The 21,215-nt window shown below is 38.1% G+C and overlaps 1 protein-coding gene across 1 annotated transcript in view; it reads right to left on the reverse strand.

Annotated features, from left to right (window-relative positions):
* LRGUK (leucine rich repeats and guanylate kinase domain containing) overlaps positions 1-21,215 on the reverse strand; it is a 102,623-nt gene that overhangs the window by 63,251 nt on the left and 18,157 nt on the right. The window contains exons 6-10 of the mRNA XM_027538960.1: positions 14,333-14,457; positions 9,870-10,013; positions 6,985-7,065; positions 5,040-5,126; positions 3,599-3,705 (exon numbers count right to left, since the gene is read on the reverse strand). Of these exons, the coding sequence (XP_027394761.1) occupies positions 3,599-3,705; positions 5,040-5,126; positions 6,985-7,065; positions 9,870-10,013; positions 14,333-14,457 (544 nt within the window). The remainder of the gene's footprint in view (positions 1-3,598; positions 3,706-5,039; positions 5,127-6,984; positions 7,066-9,869; positions 10,014-14,332; positions 14,458-21,215) is intronic.

Here is a 21,215-nt window from a genome sequence, read left to right on the forward strand (position 1 = left end):
ACGGAGGAGCCTGGTAGGCTACAGTCTATGGGGTTGCAAAGAGTTGCACACGACTGAGCGACTTCACTCACTTTACTATCTATTTATAGATAGAGCTATCTATATACAGATTCAGTTCAGTTCAGTTCAGTCGCTCATTCGTGTCCAACTCTTTGCGACCCCATGGACTGCAGCACGCCAGGCCTCTCTGTCCATCACCAACTCCTGTAGTTCACTCAGACTCATGTCCATCGAGTCAGTGATGCCATCCAGCCATCTCACCCTCTGTTGTCCCCTTCTCCTCTTGCCCCCAATCCCTCCCAGCATCAGAGTCTTTTCCAATGAGTCAACTCTTCGCATGAGGTAGCCAAAGTACTGCAGTTTCAGCTTTAGCATCATTCCTTCCAAAGAACACCCAGGACTGACCTCATTTAGAATGGACTGGTTGGATCTCCTTGCAGTCCAAGGGACTCTCAAGAGTCTTCTCCAACACCACAGTTCAAAAGCATCAATTCTTCGGCGCTCAGCTTTCTTCACAGTCCAACTCTCACATCCATACATGAGCACAGGAAAAACCATAGCCTTGACTAGATGGACTTTTGTTGGCAAAGTAATGTCTCTGCTTTTGAATATGCTCTAGAGAGCATATTCATAATTTTCCTTCCAAGGAGTAAGCGTCTTTTAATTTCATGGCTGCAGTCACCATCTGCAGTGATTTTGGAGCCCCAAAAAATAAAGTCTGACACTGTTTCCACTGTTTCCCCATCTATTTGCCATGGAGTGATGGGACCAGATGCCATGATCTTCGTTTTCTGAATGTTGAGCTTTAAGCCAACTTTTTCACTCTCCTCTTTCACTTTCATCAAGAGGCTTTTTAGTTCCTCTTCACTTTCTGCCATAAGGGTGGTGTCATCTGCATATCTGAGGTTATTGATATTTCTCCCGACAATCTTGATTTCAGCTTGTGCTTCTTCCAGCCCAGTGTTTCTCATGATGTACTCTGCATATAAGTTAAATAAGCAGGGTGACAATATACAGCTTTGACGTACTCCTTTTCCTATTTGGAAGCAGTCTGTTGTTCCATGTCCGGTTCTAACTGTTGCTTCCTGACCTGCATACAAATTTCTCAAGAGGCAGGTCAGGTGGTCTGGTATTCCCATCTCTTTCAGAATTTTAGAAGAGGTGGCAAGAATGCACAGAAGAACTGTACAAAAAAGATCTTCACGACCAAGATAATCATGATGGTGTGATCACTCACCTAGAGCAAGACATCCTGGAATGTGAAGTCAAGTGGGCCTTAGAAAGCATCACTGTGAACAAAGCTAGTGGAGGTGATGGAATTCCAGTTGAGCTATTCCAAATCCTGAAAGATGATGCTGTGAAAGTGCTGCACTCAATTTGCCAGCAAATTTGGAAAACTCAGCAGTGGCCACAGGAGTGGAAAAGGTCAGTTTTCATTCCAATCCCAAAGAAAGGCAATGCCAAAGAATGCTCAAACTACCACACAATTGCACTCATCTCACACGCTAGTAAAGTAATGCTCAAAATTCTCTAAGCCAGGCTTCAGCAATACATGAACTGTGAAATTCCAGATGTTCAAGCTGGTTTTAGAAAAGGCAGAGGAACCAGAGATCAAATTGCCAACATCTGCTGGATCATCAAAAAAGCAAAAGAGTTCCAGAAAAAACATCTATTTCTGCTTTATTGACTATGCCAAAGCCTTTCACTGTGTGGATCACAATAAACTGGAAAATTCTGAAAGAGATGGGAATACATTGTGATTGGGAAATACCATTTCTCACTAAAACGAACTAGGGCTTCTTGGAGAAACGGCTGATTTCAGAGTTCGGACAAGGCTTGGACAACATCAATCTGAAGAACCTTGTCATATGAGACAGCAAGAAAGCCATCACTGACTATGAGGCCAGAGTCAAGACAATATGAAAAATCCATTTTCATATTCGATTCTTACTTCAGTCTCGCCAGGAGAGAGGACAGTAATTCCCCAGTATCACAGCCTAAAAGTTCCAAGAGAAAGAGTCAGGGTTCTTTCCTGGAGGTTGACTTCTGGGGCTGCCAGGGAGCATGTCCTGATCCAGGGTGGGAAGGACACAGCATGCCTCCTCCTGCCTCCACAAGCTTTACATCATGGACACTGCTCCATCCCAGGGCATCTACGGTGGCTTGGCCATTTGCTATTCTCTGTCTGACAGCCAGAAATGATCAAGAAATGTGCGTTTATCAGACACTGCTGTAAATTTGCTTGATACATATTTTTATATAAATGTACCCTAAAGCATGAAACAACTAGCAATCTCATAAACTAGAAAAGAAATACAATGAGGACAATAAATGCCCTTCTTTTAAATCAAATGTGCTTTTCCAGATGTATGCAAATAAATGATAAATCATTTCACCTAGAGGGCTACCATAAATATATAAAACTGTCAACGTCTACATGATTAAATTACATGTAAAAAATCATATCCTGGATGCAAAATAAAACATTTTCTCTCTGTGGGAAACCAACCGGGTGGAGTACAGGACCAGACCACATGAAGAAGAGGAGCCATTTATAACCTAGAGATTTTACAAGTATTTTTCAAATGCCTTTGGGTACTGATAGAAATTCTGTATTATACTTATAGTGTCAATGGCCATCTGCTTCGACAGAGTGTTTAAAAAGAAATGGAGAAATTGTGGTAAATCTGTCTTCAAACTTAGAGGTGAGGGTCTCTATTCCTGTGTTTAGCCAAGCTGGGTGAGTCCTCCCTGTGGGGTTGATTGCAGCTCAGCACAACCCCTGGAAAGGCTGTTTCAGTTCCCCTTCAGCGAGCAGGGACTCTACGGACTCTCTAATATAGAACCCGTGGTCACGGGTGCTCTTTGGCAGGGGTTTCTAGCATCCACTCACAGCTAAGGAAAAATTGTCAGTGGATAGAGACCATCACAGTTCTCTGTTGATGAGGCGAGGGTCTGGGGTTCTCTCCTATAGCAGGTCTGTCGGCAAATTTTTTTTCCTTTTTCATTTCACCATCCTATGTCACAGGCTTCCCTGGTAGTAGCTCAGTTGGTAAAGAATCCGCCTGCAGTGCGGGAGACCGCGGTTCGATCCCTGGGTCGGGAAGCTCCCCTGGAGAAGGGATAGGCTACCCACTCCAGTATTCTTGGGCTTCCCTGATGGCTCAGCTGGTAAAGCACCCACCTGCAATGTGGGAGACCTGGGTTCGACACAGAAGGGAACAGGTACCCACTCCAGTATTCTGGCCTGGAGATTTCCATGGACTGTATAGTCCATGGGGGTCACAAAGAGTTGGACATGACTGAGTGACTTTCACTATCACGTCACAGGCTAGCCACCATTCAAGAGTCCAGATGAAAGAGAGAAGTTGAATCCACTTATCGCCACACTTGGGAAAATGCCAACAAGGGAGTCCCATGTTTGAACATGTGATGATGATATGCTATATCCGAGACAATACAACCTGTCAAATGAAGACCCGATCCCTTCCTCAGAGAGGTGAGAAAGGAATGAGTCACAAGAGAGATGGCTAGGGCAATGAGGAGGTTGTCCTGTGCTGACCACCCCGAGTTCCACCCAAGGCGTCTCTCAGAATACCTGTCAAAGATCCTCTGTGGCTGCATCACGCTGTTGACCACATGGGTCATGTGATCTTGGGCCGCGACCACTTCCGGGGGAGGGTTGTATTTATTCACGGCCGAGATCTTTTCCAGAATTAGAAATGCAAAGGGGAAAAAAAATTCATTGTACAAGAAAGACAAGACTTTCTTTACTGAAATGTTCTAGACATGCAACCAGGAATCTGTGTTCTGGGTTCATGTCTACTCTAGCTTTCCTAAAACCTAAAGAATGATAATTCTTTCAAAATATTGAACTGGAACCCCTTGATCACCTATTTCTTTATATTTTCTGGTTTGGGAGGGAAAAAGCAAAAAAAAAAAAAAAACCCTCAAAAGTCTAAGATTACCTTTAATACAGTAAATGTTTCAATTTTTACTAAGAGAAGAATAAAATTCTTAGTTCCAGATTTCAGGTAGCTGTTATTGTAGAAGTTTTCCTCCTGCCATCATACCAAGAACTATTCCTACTATCTCAAATTCTACTAAACCTCCTCCTCTTTTAATATAACTTTCTCTTTTCCAAAGATACAGGCCTTTTCCTCATGACAGACAGTTGTCTGTTCCTCAGCTTTGCTATCACTCTAAATACAGTATACTTGTCTACCACATCTTTATCTAATGTGTGGTTTTGAATGTTATCCCCTTTGCAAAACATTAAAGGGAAAGAGAAATCTAATAAGTGCCTCTGAGTGTGAGAATAATAACAGACCAGCATCTATAACTATTTTTAACCAAGATTTCAGAAAGACATTTATGAACTGGAATATATCTGCCTCTCTGCATATTTATACCTGCTCTTTCACGCCCATCTCAAATTTGCATCAGGTGTAAGAAATCCCTCATTAGTAGAGATCTCAGCTGACACCTGTCACGACAGCATGACAAATTGGCTACCACAGGTATGGCATGGGGAGGCAGGTGCTAGCATTCAAGGTCTGGTTACTCTCAAGTTGCGTGTCCAGAAAAGAATCATTATCTTAAAGAGGAGAATAAAGGATTTAAAAAACCAGAGTAGTGATTTGGGTCCTTTACAGTGATGTGGTAGAATGGCATTGTAATTCATTTTAGTATTAAGTGAAGATTTAGAGGAACACAGAATCACACATCCCCCACATATGATAATTTTCCAAACTTATAGTCAGCCTTACAGCTGCCAGCCTAGGTACATGAAGGCTGCTTCTGTCTCCCATGGCCAGTCTCCTTACTGTACCAAAAGCAGGGCTTTCACTGTGTTTGTGTTGACGCTCAGCTCTGCAGAGGGTTAAACAACTAGACTCTAGGACAAGGAAATGCTCCTTAAATAAATAATGAATGAGCATACTGTTATACACTCATTTCTGGATTGCAATGGTCCTGCAGCAGACGGCATGAGCTTTTGAACCTATCAACTCATAAACACGTGAAATATGACTACATACCTTTTCGTCCACTTTAATCTTCTTCTGATCCAATTCTGTTAATCGAAGTAGCATAAAAATGACGAAGGACCAATAGTCAGGTTTTTCCTGTTTAAAATGTCAAGAGGGTTATTTTGTTACCTTCCTTTTCCCAAATTAAAAAGCAGTAGCAGTCTGCTTTCATAAGCCAAGGCCTTTTACCCACGAATGCTGTCATTCACACACACACACACTAGGTCTTCACATTTTCACAATTGCAGTCCCCTGATATTAACAACTCAAATGCAGACTCTGCCTTGTAACTTATAAAGCTTTTCAAATGTGTGATCTTGTTAATCTCCCTGTGAGATAGGCAGGACAAACCTGATTATCTTCATCTCTAAAGAGAAAAACACCTAAGGCTCAGGGAGGTGGAGTATTTCATCTGATGTTCCATGGCCAGTGACTGAAACCCTATCTTCTAACTTAAAGGAGTTTCATTATTATAATAGTAGCAGTCCTTATGATTAATTCCTCATTATTTCTTTGTGTTGTTTTATATTACTTTTGTATCATTAATTATGATTGTTTTACAATAATAAAATGATATTCATTTATAGGACAGTTCCCTTAATACTCTATCATCTGCTGTGTTAGGACTATCTGCTTTTTAGAAATATAATTAGTTACATTGTATCAAGAAGCTACGTCTCTTTGAAGGGAAAGATATTAAGTGGGTGATGCATTTTGTAGATGAGAATACACATGAAATGAATATACAATGGCATCTTTTGTGTACTTCAAAGTGCATATGTGGGAGGGGCTTATAAATAAATGAGGTAACATTGTGAAAGGGTTTGGGCTATTTATTTATGCAAACACCTGGATGCTCTTTATGGGTCTGGAATTGGGAGGGATGGCCACTTTAAACCCCTTCCTTTCCAGGGGACGCTTTTACAGTGTCTGCCACTATTCCCATACCAAGCGTTGTTTTTACTTTCAGACTGTATTTTCATTTTTCATTTTGATTTTTTGCCTGCCTAGTTATGTTTCTCAAGTCATACACGCACAAAGAAAGGTACTCAGAGATACATACAAATTCAAGAATCTACGGCAAAGTGAGCAAAGGATATAGATTCAAAGGGGAATGAATGACATTTGCACAAAGAGGGAGGGACAGAGTTGAGCAGAAAGGATCTATCATTGGTGACAAAAAAGAGAGGACCCAGAAAAAAGAAAAAGCCTGGATCTTTGATATCCAAAGGTGAAGAATCACTAGGATATAAATGATTTTTTTCCTATAATCATTTTACAATGCCAGTTTTACAGCAATCGCCAGGATAATTTCTTTAGGTGTCTAATCTTAGACTTCTCCCTGATATAAAATAGGAGCCACATTCCATCTACACCTCAGGCTGCTAACTCGCTTCAGTTGTGTCCGACTCTGTGCGACCCCAGAGACGGCAGCCCACCAGGATCCCCTGTCCCTGGGATTCTCCAGGCGAGAACGCTGGAGTGGGTTGCCATTTCCTTCTCCAATGCATGAAAGTGAAAAGTGAAAGTGAAGTTGCTCGGTCGTGTCCGACCTTCAGCGACCCCATGGACTGTAGCCCACCAGGTCCTCCGTCCATGGTATTTTCCAGGCAAGAGTACTGGAGTGGGGTGCCATTGCCTTCTCCACACCTCAGGCATTCTTGCACTAAAAAGACATTGCTCTATAATCTCAATAGGTCCCTCTTGATAATCTTTGTTACCATGTGGATGAGTCACAAATGGTCATACAGAGTAGACAACTAATATTCAATTTCAGGCTTTACCTGCACCAATGGTGGGGCACGGGTATGACTTTGCTTACCCTTCTAATAGAGAATGGTGATAAACACACTGTATTCACATTCTTCATGTTCTATCAAAAGTATTTCATAAAGAAGAATTCCAAGAATGTTCTCATCCCTAACCCCCACCCTCAAAACAAAGGACGTCTTACCCGAATTGGATTTCTCAGAAGATTGAGAACTCGAAGGAGAGGTAGGTTTTCAATGTATTCTATTTCACCCAGCTCAGCAACCTGTTTAACAGAAAAACAAACACACACACACACAGACAATATTATCAACAGGCTAAATGTACCAAGACAACAGAGAACATAATATAAGAGGAGCTACATTGGATCCTTTAAACTCAACTTATTTTAAAAATTGCTCTTGTGAATATCTAGCTTTTCAATGAGAATTCCATAAAGTCACACAGAACAAGGGAATAACTGCATATTCCTTCAATAAATGTAAACTCACAGTCACATTTTCTTTTCTCCCCTCTGGATAGAAAACAGTGAGGTGGACAGATGTTCCTCATCTCATCCACATTTAAGGCAGGAATAAAATAGTATGTAGAAACAGAGAAAATGCAACAAAGGCACGCATGGGCTATGCGGCTCTCCCCATCACTCATCCTATCTAGCCTCCAGTTCCCCAGTCCCCCTCCCCACCACTGGTTCTGCGGGTTATTGTGGTTATTTGTGACTGGGGAAGCCTTCTTACTGCATGCAGCTCTATCATTTTATCAATGAGGTCACTGTTTTAAGAAAAGATAAAAATGGCAAGTTGCATGACATATTTCTTGATGTCAATGTTACATGACTTCACCTGAAAACTCTTTGCTAAACTGTACATTTATGAGTTATACATAACTCTTGAGAAGACTCTCAAGAGTCTTCTCCAACAACATGGTTCAAAAGCAACAATTCTTCGGCTGTGTAGATCACAACAACTGTGGAAAATTCTTAAAGAGATGGGAATACCAGACCACCTTACCTGCCTCCTGAGAAACCAGTATGTAGGTCAAGAAGCAACAGTTAGAACCAGACATGGAACAATGGAATGGTTCAAAATTGGGAAAGGAGTACATCAAGGCTGTATACTGTCACCCCGATTATTTAACTTATATGGAGAGTACATCATTTGAAATGCCAGGCTGGATGAAGCACAAGCTAGAATCAAGGCTGCCAGGAGAAATATTAATAACCTCAGATATGCAGATGACATCACCCTTATGGCAGAAAGCAAAGAGGAACTAAAGAGCCTCTAGGTGAAGATGAAAGAGAAGAGTGAAAAAGCTGGCTTAAAGCTCAACATTCAAACAGCTAGGATCATGGCATCTGGTCCCATCACTTCATGGCAAATAGATGGGGAAACAATGGAAACATTGACAGACTTTATTTTGGAGGGCTCAAAAATCCCTGCAGATGGTGACTACAGCCATGAAATTAAAAGATGCTTGCTCCTTGCAAGAAAAGCTATGACCAACCTAGACAGCATGTTAAAAAACAGAGACATTACTTTGCCAACAAAGGTCCGTCTAGTCAAAGCTATGTTTTTTCCAGTAGTCATGTATGGATGTGAGAGTTGGAGTATAAAGAAAGCTGAGGGCTAAAGAATTGATATGTTTGGATCTTAGTGTTGGAGAAGACTCTTGAGAGTCCCTTGGACTGCAAGGAGATCCAACCAGTCCATCCTAAAGGCGATCAGTCCTGAGTGTGCACTGGAAGGACTAATGCTGAAGCGGAAGCTCCAATACTTTGGCCACCTGATGAGAAGAACTGACTCATTGGAAAAGACCCTGATGCTGCAAAGATTGAAGGCAGGAGGAGATGGGGATGACACAGGATGAGATGGTTGGGGTGCATCACTGACTCGATGGACATGAGTTTGAGCAAGCTCCAGGAGATGGGTAAGGACAGGGAAGCCTGGCGTTATGCAGTCCATGGGGTCGCAAAGTCGGACACGACTGAGTGACTGAACAACAACAACCACAAAACCATATGAAGAGATTTGGAACCTGGTCTTATGACTTCTTAAGTCTAATAATTTCATGAAGTCTATGACTTCATAAGACATATGGGACAGTGAACAAATGCATTAAGCTTAGAAGTTGACCATTTAATATGCAAGTCACATGAAAATGAGGAACAGTTTTTCCTGTTATTAAAAATCCACTCTTGCCAGACCTAAAGACTGTCCTTTTTTTGATTTTTAGAAATATAACAGCTAATGGAAGCTCACTGGAGAAAGTCATTAGATTCAGCTGATGAGCACCATCACGGCTGAACAGAGAAACGTCTCCTCAGAAATTCATCTTATACTCTCTATGTCTCTTTTAGGGTCAGGCAGACTTTTCATTTTCAAGAAGTAAATAATCAACTTACTTGTGAGATCTTTCCCAAAAATACAACAAAGTACTCAAGATGAATAAAATCACAAAGTAGATCTTATCGCAGAAGAAGTGAGCTATAGGTACCAACTGAATATATCATTATTAGGAGCATACATGCTTTATTAAAAATAAAATATAATTCAGAGTGAAAGCCAATTGATATAATTTGTGAAGTAATGTGTGCATTAAGCCAGAATGGAAATCTGAATAAGTCCAGTCTCTAAATGTATCCAAGTTGCAAACATAGGCTATTGTTACAAATAGGATATGAGAATTCACTTCCTGGGTCTCTTCTCATCAAATGGAGGCAACACCAGCCTGAGGCTATTCTCTTGGCTCCAGTTTCCCTGCTCTGACATGTCAGACATTCCTAATGCAATCTTTCTACCCCAAATTTCACATGAACATATCTACTTCACAAAGTCATGCGCCCTTGGTTGCAGTTTAAACCTTCAAAATTATGAAATCAGGAATGTTTAAAAGCTAAGAATCACTATTTATTAAAAAAATAAAAAAGCCCTTCACCTATTGCTCCAGGAGGTTTTCTAGAATATTTCTGAGCTGGCATTGCATGTGATAGCACTTGAGACATTAATAATGGGTCCTAATATGTTCTCTTATGTAGGCACTAAAACCGAGACACTTAAAGTATGACATTACCTTATTATCCTCGAGGTTGATCACTTCCAAGAAATCATGACCCTCTAAGCCTTGGAGGCTACTGATCTGATTCTGGCTCAGATCGAGGATCTGCAGGACTCTTAGGTCATCCAAACCTGTCATCTTCTCAATCTGGTTATTGCTCTAAAATTGATAAAAATACACTTAACATCCTAAAGAGAAAACTGCAGTGACAAGTTTTCATTCCGGGTACATTGCCTCAAACCTCTTAAAAGCAGTAAGACATTCTTGTCTCCCTCTATTCCCGTCATTCACCTCCCTAAACACATATACATACATCATAGAAAGAAATCACGGTATTTCAGCTGGAAGACTCAGAACTTAATATTTTTTGCTAGAGATAAGCAGATGAATGTTCATAGGAACACTGTTCAGTAAGAAAGACAAAAGCTAGGCAGTATAAAATTTGGACATTGCTAACCTCAAGCCTAATGGCAGCATGACTCCATGCTCCTCTTCAGAAATATAAATTTAACAACAGTTCTTTCATGGCCATTTTAACAAACCACTTGAATGCTACAACTCCCACATCTACTCTGTCTTCAGAAATATTCTGAATATAATCACTTCATATCACAAGGTTTGTGGCAGTCTGATATATGCTTCTGCTTATTCATGCTCTTGGTACCTTTCTCTCCTCTTGAATCCAGGCTGCACCTATGACCTGCCTTCACCCAAAGAATATGGCACAAGTGTCCTAGTTACAAATCTAAGACATAAGAAGGCCTGGCAGTGGCTCCTTTTGTGTTTTGGAGCCCTGAGCTGCCATGTAAGAACTCTAGCTCCTCTAGAAAGAATCTGTGGAGATGTTAAACAGAGAGGAGCCCTGAGACCAGAGAGAGAGAAGAAACTCAGCTACTGTAGCATCTCCGCTGAGCCCAGCTCCCAGTCAATCCGCTAGCTGGACAAGGCAAGACCAGCAGAACCACCCATCTGAGCCCAGCTCAGATTACAGAACTGCAAAATAACAAAATGGTTCACTAATAGAATTTCTCAACACCACTACATTTTGGGGTGGCATGTTTTACAACAATACATACACAAACTAAGTTCTTAAATAATTCACACATATACATCTTCTTAGACAACACCATGAAACAGAGAAAGATATAAGACTTAAATGTTGTTCTCTTTTCCAACCCCCATGAACCCATAACACAAATTATGGTGGTAACAACAATTTGCATTTTCTTGTACATTTCCCAACACATGCAAAATTCCTTGTGCTCATTAGTCTTTGAAGTATAAGAATATGTCCCAGTAAAGCTAAACTCTGAGTTGAGAATCACAATAAAGAGTAATTTTGAGGTTTCAACTAATGCCATGTTATACCCATCCTTAACCTTTTAAAACTTTTACTGAGCACTTTATAACTAAAAAATTTTAGTATTCTCTACCATCTATAATATTTTTCCTGGTACATGTTTCCTGATACATTTAATAGTAAGAGCTCATTTTCACCCAATTTTTCATAAGATTTCACTTTAATAATGAGCAAGATTTATATTCATTAATATAATTTTATGGTTCTTTAAAATATATTAATAAAATGTTGATAATCTATAAAGCTGGATGATAGTACATGGGATTCATTAAACTATTCCCTTTATTTTTATATATGTCTGAAAAATTCCATAATGAGAAGGAAGAATACTAATGACCCCATTTGCCTAAGTCAAATTTCCTACTGTTCAAAAAAGTTCTAGAAAGAGTAATAGAAAAAGGAAAGGAAAAAACTACACTGAACATAATGTCCATATTAATTTAACTTATTGAAATAGGACCTCAATATCCTATTTAAAATATACCCACATATCAAGTTTATACATAATACACTTCTTCCTAAAGACTTTTGATGTGCCATAGATGTGGAAGATAAACTGTAATTCTTTTTTAGTGTGTCTCTGATGGCTTTCAAAGTTGTAGATGCTCAAGAGCAGAGTAAGGCATAGAAATGTTTAATTAGATAGTCTACGGTCATAAAAGAAAGCAGAACTTGAGAAATATGTCAAATCAGAATTTGAGTTGAAAGTCATCTAGTCAAATCTTTTATCCAATGATGAAAACCCGATACGTCTCTGCTCAAAGCGCATGGCCAGTTTCTGCAAGAACAGTTCCTCTTGCATGTTTCATCATGTTGAGCAGGGAAAAGGGAGCAGTTAAGAGAGAAACTGTTTTATTAAATAAATGAAATGAGAAATAGTCTCAATCTCCCACGTTGGGAGGGGAAAAAAAAACAAATGACTTTTACTGAGACACAATGATTTTTTGAAGTTTGGAATGGATTGCCCTTACTTGCTAAAGGAGGTGGCTGGCAGAACAGACCATGAGTGAACCACATTTTCCCTTAATATTTATTGTAGAAGTTGATGGTAGGGAATTAACAATTGGTTTGTATAGTGAATGGCTCTTTTTTTCCCTCTGAATTTATCTCAATAAAGGGAATTACTTTCAGCAGTACAATTGTTTTACTGATACCACAATTTTTTAAAAAAGCATGAAGAACTATTGAAACAAATGAGTCTCATTTTATGTATTTTATTAATATATGGAAAAGAAAACTTTACCATTCTCAAAAATTTTAAGGAAAATGAATGATGGAAAATTCTGTATTTTCTAGTTAATCTTGGATGACGGGAAAGGGAATGGGGAACAATCCATCTAATCTACTTGTAGGAAAAGTAAGTTTTTTTATGCTTTTTCTAAAAGCTGCTTGAGATGAAACTGTCAACACAGTTTACTTATTCAGTTACTGAAACAAAGTCTTACGATAAAAGTGCTATGTGTTGTTATTCTTAATAATGAGCTGAATTCTCATTCCCTTATGCACAGCTGTGTATCTCTTTCCGCATATCATGCTCTACTTAAAGTGAACAGGAATGCAATGTAAAAAGATACATAAAGAAAAGGATAAAGTTGTAACAAGCTGCAAATTGAATAGAACATACTGCCAAGAATCCTTCAAATTATCGTAATTTTTAAATGTGACTTTCTTTTAGAATTTTTAAGTTTGCAATTTGACTTGCCCAAGTCATTTTCATTTACAGCTTTGCCACTGTGCCTTGGTGGACAGAAAACATGAAACTTCCGGGGAATAATTAAACTTTACCACGTCTCTACTGGCAATCAGTAGTGTGCCCTCATCTAATTCACTGTAAGGAGTGAAGAGTCCTGAAAAAGCACTTCAGGCTTCAAGCTCGGGGAAAGAAAAATTAACACATAGCCAACCATCAGCTGTCTGTAGTTAAACAAGACAGAAATAATGCATCATATTTGTAAAAAATCTGCAGATAACAGAATTTAAACAACAGTTCGACAATCTTCTGTGGGATGTTAACTTAAGAAATTAATAAATTACTAGTCTCATGGCTTAAAATCCCTGCCTATCCTGTGACAGATAAAATGAAGAATAGAAAAGCCATCCAAGGGTAAGAAAGAAGAAGAAAGACTCCTACATCATCCACAAACTACTTTATCAGCCCCCAAACTAGTGAGCTAGACTATTACTTCAAAAATACTGTATTTTTGGTTGGAACTAATATGATCCTGCTGATTTTTAAGTAAGTTGTCTGTGTTTTCATTCAGTCATATTCACAGAGCATGTCATATAGCTTAAGGATAGTGCTCTTCATGGGGAAAAAATTTAAAATATTAACTTTCTGAAGGAAATTGTTCATTTATTCTCAGCCAGAGAGAATAAATGAACTTTATTTATTTATTCATTCATAATAAATTATGAATAAATTTATTCAAAATTCTGGTTTTCTAGAATGGGAGACTAGCATATAGTGATATAAAAGGATTGCCAAAATTCAGTGCCCAGTGGTTCATTTGAAAGTAATGAAGGTTTTTTTTTTTGCAATGATGCTTTAACTGCAATAAATATTACACTTCTTCATGTTGTTTAGTCACTAAATCATTTCCGACTCTGCAACCCCATGGACAGTAGCCTGCCAAGTTCCTCTGTTCATGGCATTTCCCAGGCAAGAATACTGGAGTGAGTGCCATTTCCTTCTCCAGGGGATCTTTCCGACCTAGGGATCAAACCTGTGTCTCTTGCATTGGCAGGTGTACCGCTGAGCCACCAAGGAAGTCCAAATATTATGCTTAAATATGTTTAAATATTATTGCATTAATAAGACATTATAACTATATTCTTAACAGGTGCTAAAAGTATGCCTTTCTTTCTTAGTGGTAAAGTTAGTCTTTTAAAAAATGGAATTTGTATTCCAAGTTAGAAAATCATTTTACTTTAAGCATGAAATATTCATCAAACACACATAAACAAACCAGATATGAAAAGGAGCAAACAAAACGGAAGATCACGACATTTCATAAAGAAACTAGCTTTTATAAAACTGAAAAATCCTAGCTATCATTCATATATTTACTAAGACATTAATTGGTACTTCTATAAAGAATAATACTTTTGGTAGACTCACCAGACAAAGTATTTTGATTGGTAACATGCCTAAGCCATTAATGGTTGTGATCTTGTTGTTGGCCAAACTAAGGTAGGTAAGGCTGCTGCACAGCTCTAGTCCACTGATTTCAGTTATCTCATTGCCTGTACACCACGACTATGTTTAAGGAAAATGTTACTGGAAACATTTTGAAGAAACAATGAATCAGTGTCAAATCATCATTAGAAAAATGACAACCGCATAAATAAAAAATACTACATGCCCAATACAAAGCATGCCACATCTTAAAATATTTTTTATATGTAAGCTAATACTTACATGGGGAAAACACGTGAAAAAGAATGGATGTATATATGTGTGTGTGTGTGTGTGTATACATATACTTCATATATATCAACTTAGCAACATACCTGATTCACTTTGCTGTACACCTGAAACACATTGTAAATCAAATCTACTCCAATAAAAACTTAAAAAAAAAAAAAAGAAAAAGAAAAGAAAGAAGTTAGTCCTAGCAGTACTTATTTATTTTTTTTAAAGGAACAGCTTTTGAGTGCACTCAGTTGCATTTGTATTCATATGTGACTCATTTAATTGGTGAGGAAAAAGCAATCGCCAGAAGTGAAACCACCAGGGTGGTTCAAAGCTGCCTCTTTGGCAGCATTTTTCCTTTGCTCCCTTAATGGTCTTCATGGGAAACTCTTGTACTTTCCTACAGGCAGAACTTCTGAATCCAGGGTTGTCCTGGGGAAGTACACGTGCTTTATCATCCCCATAACTGGGAAAATAGCCCGGGAGATGTCATCTGCAGAAAATGGGTCATGTGAGAAAATTTGGAGAGGAACAGCTTTTTGGCAAATTTCCAGGATTTAATGTCATTCTCCACCAAAGCTCAGTTTTCCTTCCCAAGTAGCCTAAGACATCACCATTTTCTCAGCCAACTGTCATCTTCAGGGCGTCCAGTCATCACCAAGACCTGGCATTTTTTGCTTTAAAACATCTCTTCAAACATGCCATTGTTTTTCATCTCCAGCTTAATTCAGCTTTGATACAAGTGCGTACCTCTAACCTACATTTCTTCTTGTCTTCAAGTCATCTTACACCCTATAGTCAGGTTAAATTTTTTTCAAAATACTGACTGGTTATCATGCTTAATTAACAAATTCTTACAGGACAAATTCCAAAATCTTCACTCTGGCATTTAAGACCCTTTACTTTAAGCAAAAGCTATTTATTTGAATTTCATCCCCATTATAATCCAGTGAGAATTTTCCAGTTCTGCCAGGTCCATCTTCTTAATAGTTCAGGAATTTACATTTGACTTTCTTTTTTTTTATATACTGCTTTCCTAATTATTTCTAAAATCTGCTCATTCTTCAGGATTTAATTTAAAATTCCACTTTTTAAGTTTTCTCTTTTTTTTAACATTTGCTTTAGACTGGCATATTAAGCATTGCTTTTTGATGAATAGCCTCATTTCTCTACTTCTATTACTTTTTAATTACATAAATAAGTACGAGTGACAGGCTTGGAGAACGTATATTCACAACATACAGAGTAGACAAAGAATTAAGTATCTAGAAACTATAAGATCACAATAGCCCAACAGAAAATGGGGAAAGAATATAATCAAGAAATTCTCAGAAGAGAAAATCCAAGTGGCTAACATAACATAACAGGGAAAAGGAAATGGTAAGCCACTCCAGTATTTTTGCCTGGGAAGTCCTATGGATAGAGGGCTACAGTCCATGTGGTCACAAGAGTCAGACACAACTTAGCAACTACACCACCACCGCCAACATAAAAAACATATGAAAAGACACTCTGCTTCACCTGTAGTCAGGAGAAAGTAAATCAAGATGTTATTCTTTGCCTATCGGTTTGGCAAACATTTTAAAAGTTTTGAAGAATGGATTCTTTCATACCACTGAGTGAGAGGGTTCATTACGGTGCAGCCTCTCTGGAGGCAATCTGGCAGTGTTTATTATAACTGTAAATATCGGGGCAATTCCAATTCTTGGTATTCACTCTAGACAAACTGTTTCTTCCCCACAGCCTTTTCTGGTCAACTTTGAACACCCCACCTATGGAGATCAATCTCAGAACCAACAAATGCTTTGAAGAGAAAGGAACAGACCGTAAGTATCACAAAAACATACATTTTGCTTCATAATTATCTGTAGTTATCCTAACTCTATTACTTACTAGTTATGTGACATAATTTCTCTCTGCTCAGATTTTTCATCTGTACAATGAAGACAACATCAGGTTGCCATGAAGCCCAAAAGTTAGATCATGAGGAAAAAAATTTAGAAAATAGGTGTGAATGAGTTGTACAAACTATCAAGTACCTCACACTTACAAGATGTTATTGTTACTAAATTACAAGCACATGAGGCTAAGGAATCATATCCTCTGCCTCCTGGCCAATAGCACACAAATAAGGATTCAGGCCAGGATGGATTCTGAAAGAACAAGGCCAGAGACAGCTGTTAATTAAGAAACTAAGAGCAATGATGAGAAAATACTGCCAAATGAACTGGAAATTCCTCGATTTTCCTCACAGGGTCCAGATTCAATCCTTAGGCGGAAGCATAATTCTGCTTATTGTCAGCACGCATTTCAAAACCACTTTCACAAAGCTTCCCGCCAGACTAGCCCTACAAACAGACATTTATGCTCATAAACACGATCCTTCTTTCTAATTCCATTTTCTTTGAGCTGTTTAAATAATCACTCCATAGATGAATTAAAATATCCTCAGAGTAGCAGTCTTTGGTAAGAAAAATTAAGCATGGAAAACTTCAAATGGACAACGGTTTCACTCTAGCCCAGGAAGGAATAGTCTCTTACGTCCTATTTGAGGAGCCCTAGGGTCTTGGTAGCTCAGCCTCAGCAGAAATGAAGATACTCAGTTATGATGGAGAGTAAAACAAATGGTTGTCAGTGGCTGAGTCAGGAAGGACTCCCATGGGAAGCAGGCAGGAGAAACCATCAAGAGATAATGGGAATTGAAAAGGAAAGCTTGTTGACTGTGTATATAATGATTTTCCAAGACATGAGAGACTACGTTCAGTTTACTCTCTAGCTCTGAATAGGAGGGAAAGTCATGTATTATGAAGTTGGTGCCGCAAGGGCCAAAAGAAGGAGCAATTCAGATGCCCCCTGCAGTCATGGCCAGGGCTTCTATACTGGGGCAAAGGATGAGGAATTGACTGAACATCTCTGTTGATAAATACTTCCATTTCACCAAAACCATCTGTTTCCAACTCTTCACTCCTCTTTAAATTTCAAGGAATTTCAAGCATTATAAATTACAGCTGACCTTTGAAACAGAGGTTTGAAATTTATGGGACCACTTATACTTGAGTTGTTTTTTCTTTTTCACTAAATGCATACTACAGTGATACACCGTCTATTGAGCTTGGTTGACTCCACTGATGCAGAACTGTGGCTAACAAAGAACTTACTATAAAGTTCTGTGAGGATATTCGATTGCTCTGGGTTGGTCCCTAACTCTTATCATTATTCAAGGATCAACTGCAATCATGTTCTTAAGAATACTTTTAACCGTGGTATAAGAGCTTTCTTCACTAATTACTTCCACAGTTACATCATATGTGACTATCAGCAATGACAATAGTCAATATGCAGGACTGGTCCATCCAACGTTCTGAGTTCAGGAATAACTTTATCTCTCCCATCTCATTTTCTTGAGAACCTTCATGAAATGTTACTTGCCCTTTCTCCTAACATTATTATTTCACATTCTTTAATAGGTCTTGGGACTATCCAGTAAGAAGAAATATAATCAGTTAAGTCATTAAAATGTTACAATGAATTAGTTTACTAGTTTAATTCTCTTAGGTATATTTCAATTTTAAAAGGCCACTATTAGGAGAAAGAGACTCAAAGAACTAAGAATCAACATACTGCATTCTAACTCTAAAGTTTTATGACCCTATGAATAAATCTTTTACTATGGAATGTTAGATCCTCATGGAGACTGAGTGAAGGAACCCAAAGGCACATAAGCATAACTTTCCAGCTAGGGAAAAGCCCAACAATATATTTTTACATTTTGGTGATGCTGTCAGCAGTTCGCAGTGCTTGACATGAATTATTCGCTACTCTGGTATTTGCTCTTATTCATTTGTCTACAATCATAAAATATGGGCCTGGTGTATAGAAAACAGTTACTAAGAAATAAGTAGGAAATCCATCACAATTCTCTTAGTGGAAAGAACCACAGTGATGGCTTTAATCAAAATCAATCCTGAAGGATGTATATCACCTTACCAGTGAAAAATGTTCTTCACTCTGAGAGTGAATCTCTTTAAGAAATGAAACACGCATACACTTTAAATGGCTATGTGATCAAAGTAGTAATTATTCAATGAATTGCAACATAGGAAGAACAACGGAATTCAGAAGACTAGTCTTGGTTCAACCATTTACCAAATAATCTTGGACATGTCCTTGGGTCTTGGGCTTCTCTCTCATAAAATAATAGCACTAAAGACAAAAAAGAAAAAAGAAAAGAAAAAAAAAAATAAACTAACAGCACTAGATGATCCCTAGAGTCCTGTCTAGATTTAAAAATTCTATGAATCAATTTTTCAAAATTTCATGATTTTATAATCATAGAATAAATTCCAGTGAACAATCAATTAGTATATATAGGTAAAGAATAAGCTGCATCCTTTCTTAAACCTAAACAAATGTACTTATCCTTGGTAAAGTTTATCTTCTTTCATTTTGGGGTGCTTATCAATTAATCATCAGTTGCCCACCTACAAAGGACAAAATAGTATAATAAACTAAAAAGTTAGTATCGTATAACTGACATTGAGTTATTAACATAATCTACTACAATCACATTGTCAGCACGACTAGTTTGATTAGCTGATTTGTTTTTATTTTAAATAACTGCTTCTAATATTGATAATTATACTTCTTTTTTAATTTTATTTTAAACAAAGGTGCATTTCTTTCCCCTCAAATAGAAGATAGCTTGAACAAATTTAAACAGTTTAAAATAGGTAACAGCTAAATTTCTAAAGCATTTAAAAAAGGACAAGTAGAATGGTATCAGATTAAAAAAACATGATATTCAAAATATAATAGAGACGGACTGATTAGGTTAGAGCTGTGGATCTCAGAAGTGTGGTTCTCAGACCAGCAATATCAGCATCACCTAGAAATTGGCAGAGGATGAGAAGGTCAGATAGCATGACTGACTCAACAGCCATGAATTTGAGCAAACTCTGGGAGCTAGCGAAGGACAGGAGTGTGGCGGGCTGCCGTCCACGGGGTCACTAAGAGTTGGACACAACTTAGCAACTGAACAACAGGAACTTGTTAGTGATGCAAATTCGCAGGTACCACTCCAGACTTACTTAAGCAAAAGCTCTGGAGGATGGGGACCAGCAATAGGTGTTTTAACAAGCTCTCCAGGGAATTCTGATAGAGCTAAAGTTTGAAGTTTGGTAAATAATAATTTTCAAGGAAATTAATTTCTAATTTTCAAATTAAAAAATTTTTTAATGGAAAATGGGTACATTGTTGGTCATACTCGGCCTGCTTCTATTTACTTTTAAAACTTTGATGAATATTCCTAGAAACACAGGTCAGTGGTAGTCTGATACATGCCTCTGCTTATTCATGCTCTTGTACAGGTGTCTCCTCTTGAATCCAGGCTGTACCCAAGACCTGCCTTAACCCAAAGGATATGGCAGAAAAGTCCTGGTTCCAAATCTAAGACTTAAGAAGGCTTGGTAGTGGCCTATTTTGTGTCTTAGAGTCCTGAGCTGCCATGTCTCCTGTAACATCCTGATGTCCCTCTCTCAGAGATAACCCCTAGGCTGAATTGCCTATTCTTTTCTTTCCCCTTTGATTTTAAACCTCAACTATATTTGGTTTTATTAACTGCCAACTGAACTGGCACATGGAGATAGAGTTCATTCATTTCCACTACTGTATGATAATGCTGTTGTATCAGTATACCATAATTTATTTATGCTCTCTCTTATCAAGGAGCATTTGGGCTATTTCAATTTTTGCTGTTATAAGCAATGTTGCTACGAGCATTCTTACACACGCCTCCAGGTACACGTATGCTAAACTTCCTAGACATAAGAATGAAAGGGTTAGGTCATAAAACGTGGGTGTTCAACCTCACAAGACTGCACAAAATTGCTTTCCAAAGTGGCTGAACTAATTTCACAGCTGTAGGAAGAAAAATAGAGATCCTCTTGACCTAGGTGTTCTCCAACGTGGGGTATTTTTAGATTTCTTATATTCTGCCAATTGAATGGCTGTGACACAGTATCTCGTGGTCTTGAATTGCATTTCCCTGAGTACAAGTGAGAGTGACATGTCTTCATATGTTTATTAGTCTTTCTGATTCATTTTCTATAAAATTATTTTTACATACCTTCTCCCATCTTCATATCCAGGAGCATAATATATTTCCCTTCAGCTATGTCTTTAATACTCATCAATAAAGTTTTACTGTGTTCCCTCTACAGGTCTTATTCATTTTTAATAAGAAATATATTCTTGTAAATAGTGTTTCTTTTAAAGGTTGTGTTTTCTATGTTGCTTGTTTGTGGTGTAGAGTAACGCAGCTGATTTCTGTTTATTGAAATCATATCCAACTATCTTGTTGAACTCTCAAAACTCTATTATTTCTAGTAATTTATTGCAAGTTCTTTTACCTATTCTCTGTAGACAATCACATCATCTATAAAAAATGACTTTTTCTCTGTATCAATCTTTATATTTTCCTTTAATTTCTTTCTCTTCTTTTGGTACTGAGCAACACCTCTAAAACAATGATGGTTAGAAGTGGCAAAGGTAGTTATCTTGCCTTGTATCCTTGAGTTTAAAGAACGCTTTT

This window comes from Bos indicus x Bos taurus, chromosome 4 (assembly GCF_003369695.1).
Source record: "Bos indicus x Bos taurus breed Angus x Brahman F1 hybrid chromosome 4, Bos_hybrid_MaternalHap_v2.0, whole genome shotgun sequence".
Lineage (NCBI taxonomy): Eukaryota > Metazoa > Chordata > Mammalia > Artiodactyla > Bovidae > Bos > Bos indicus x Bos taurus.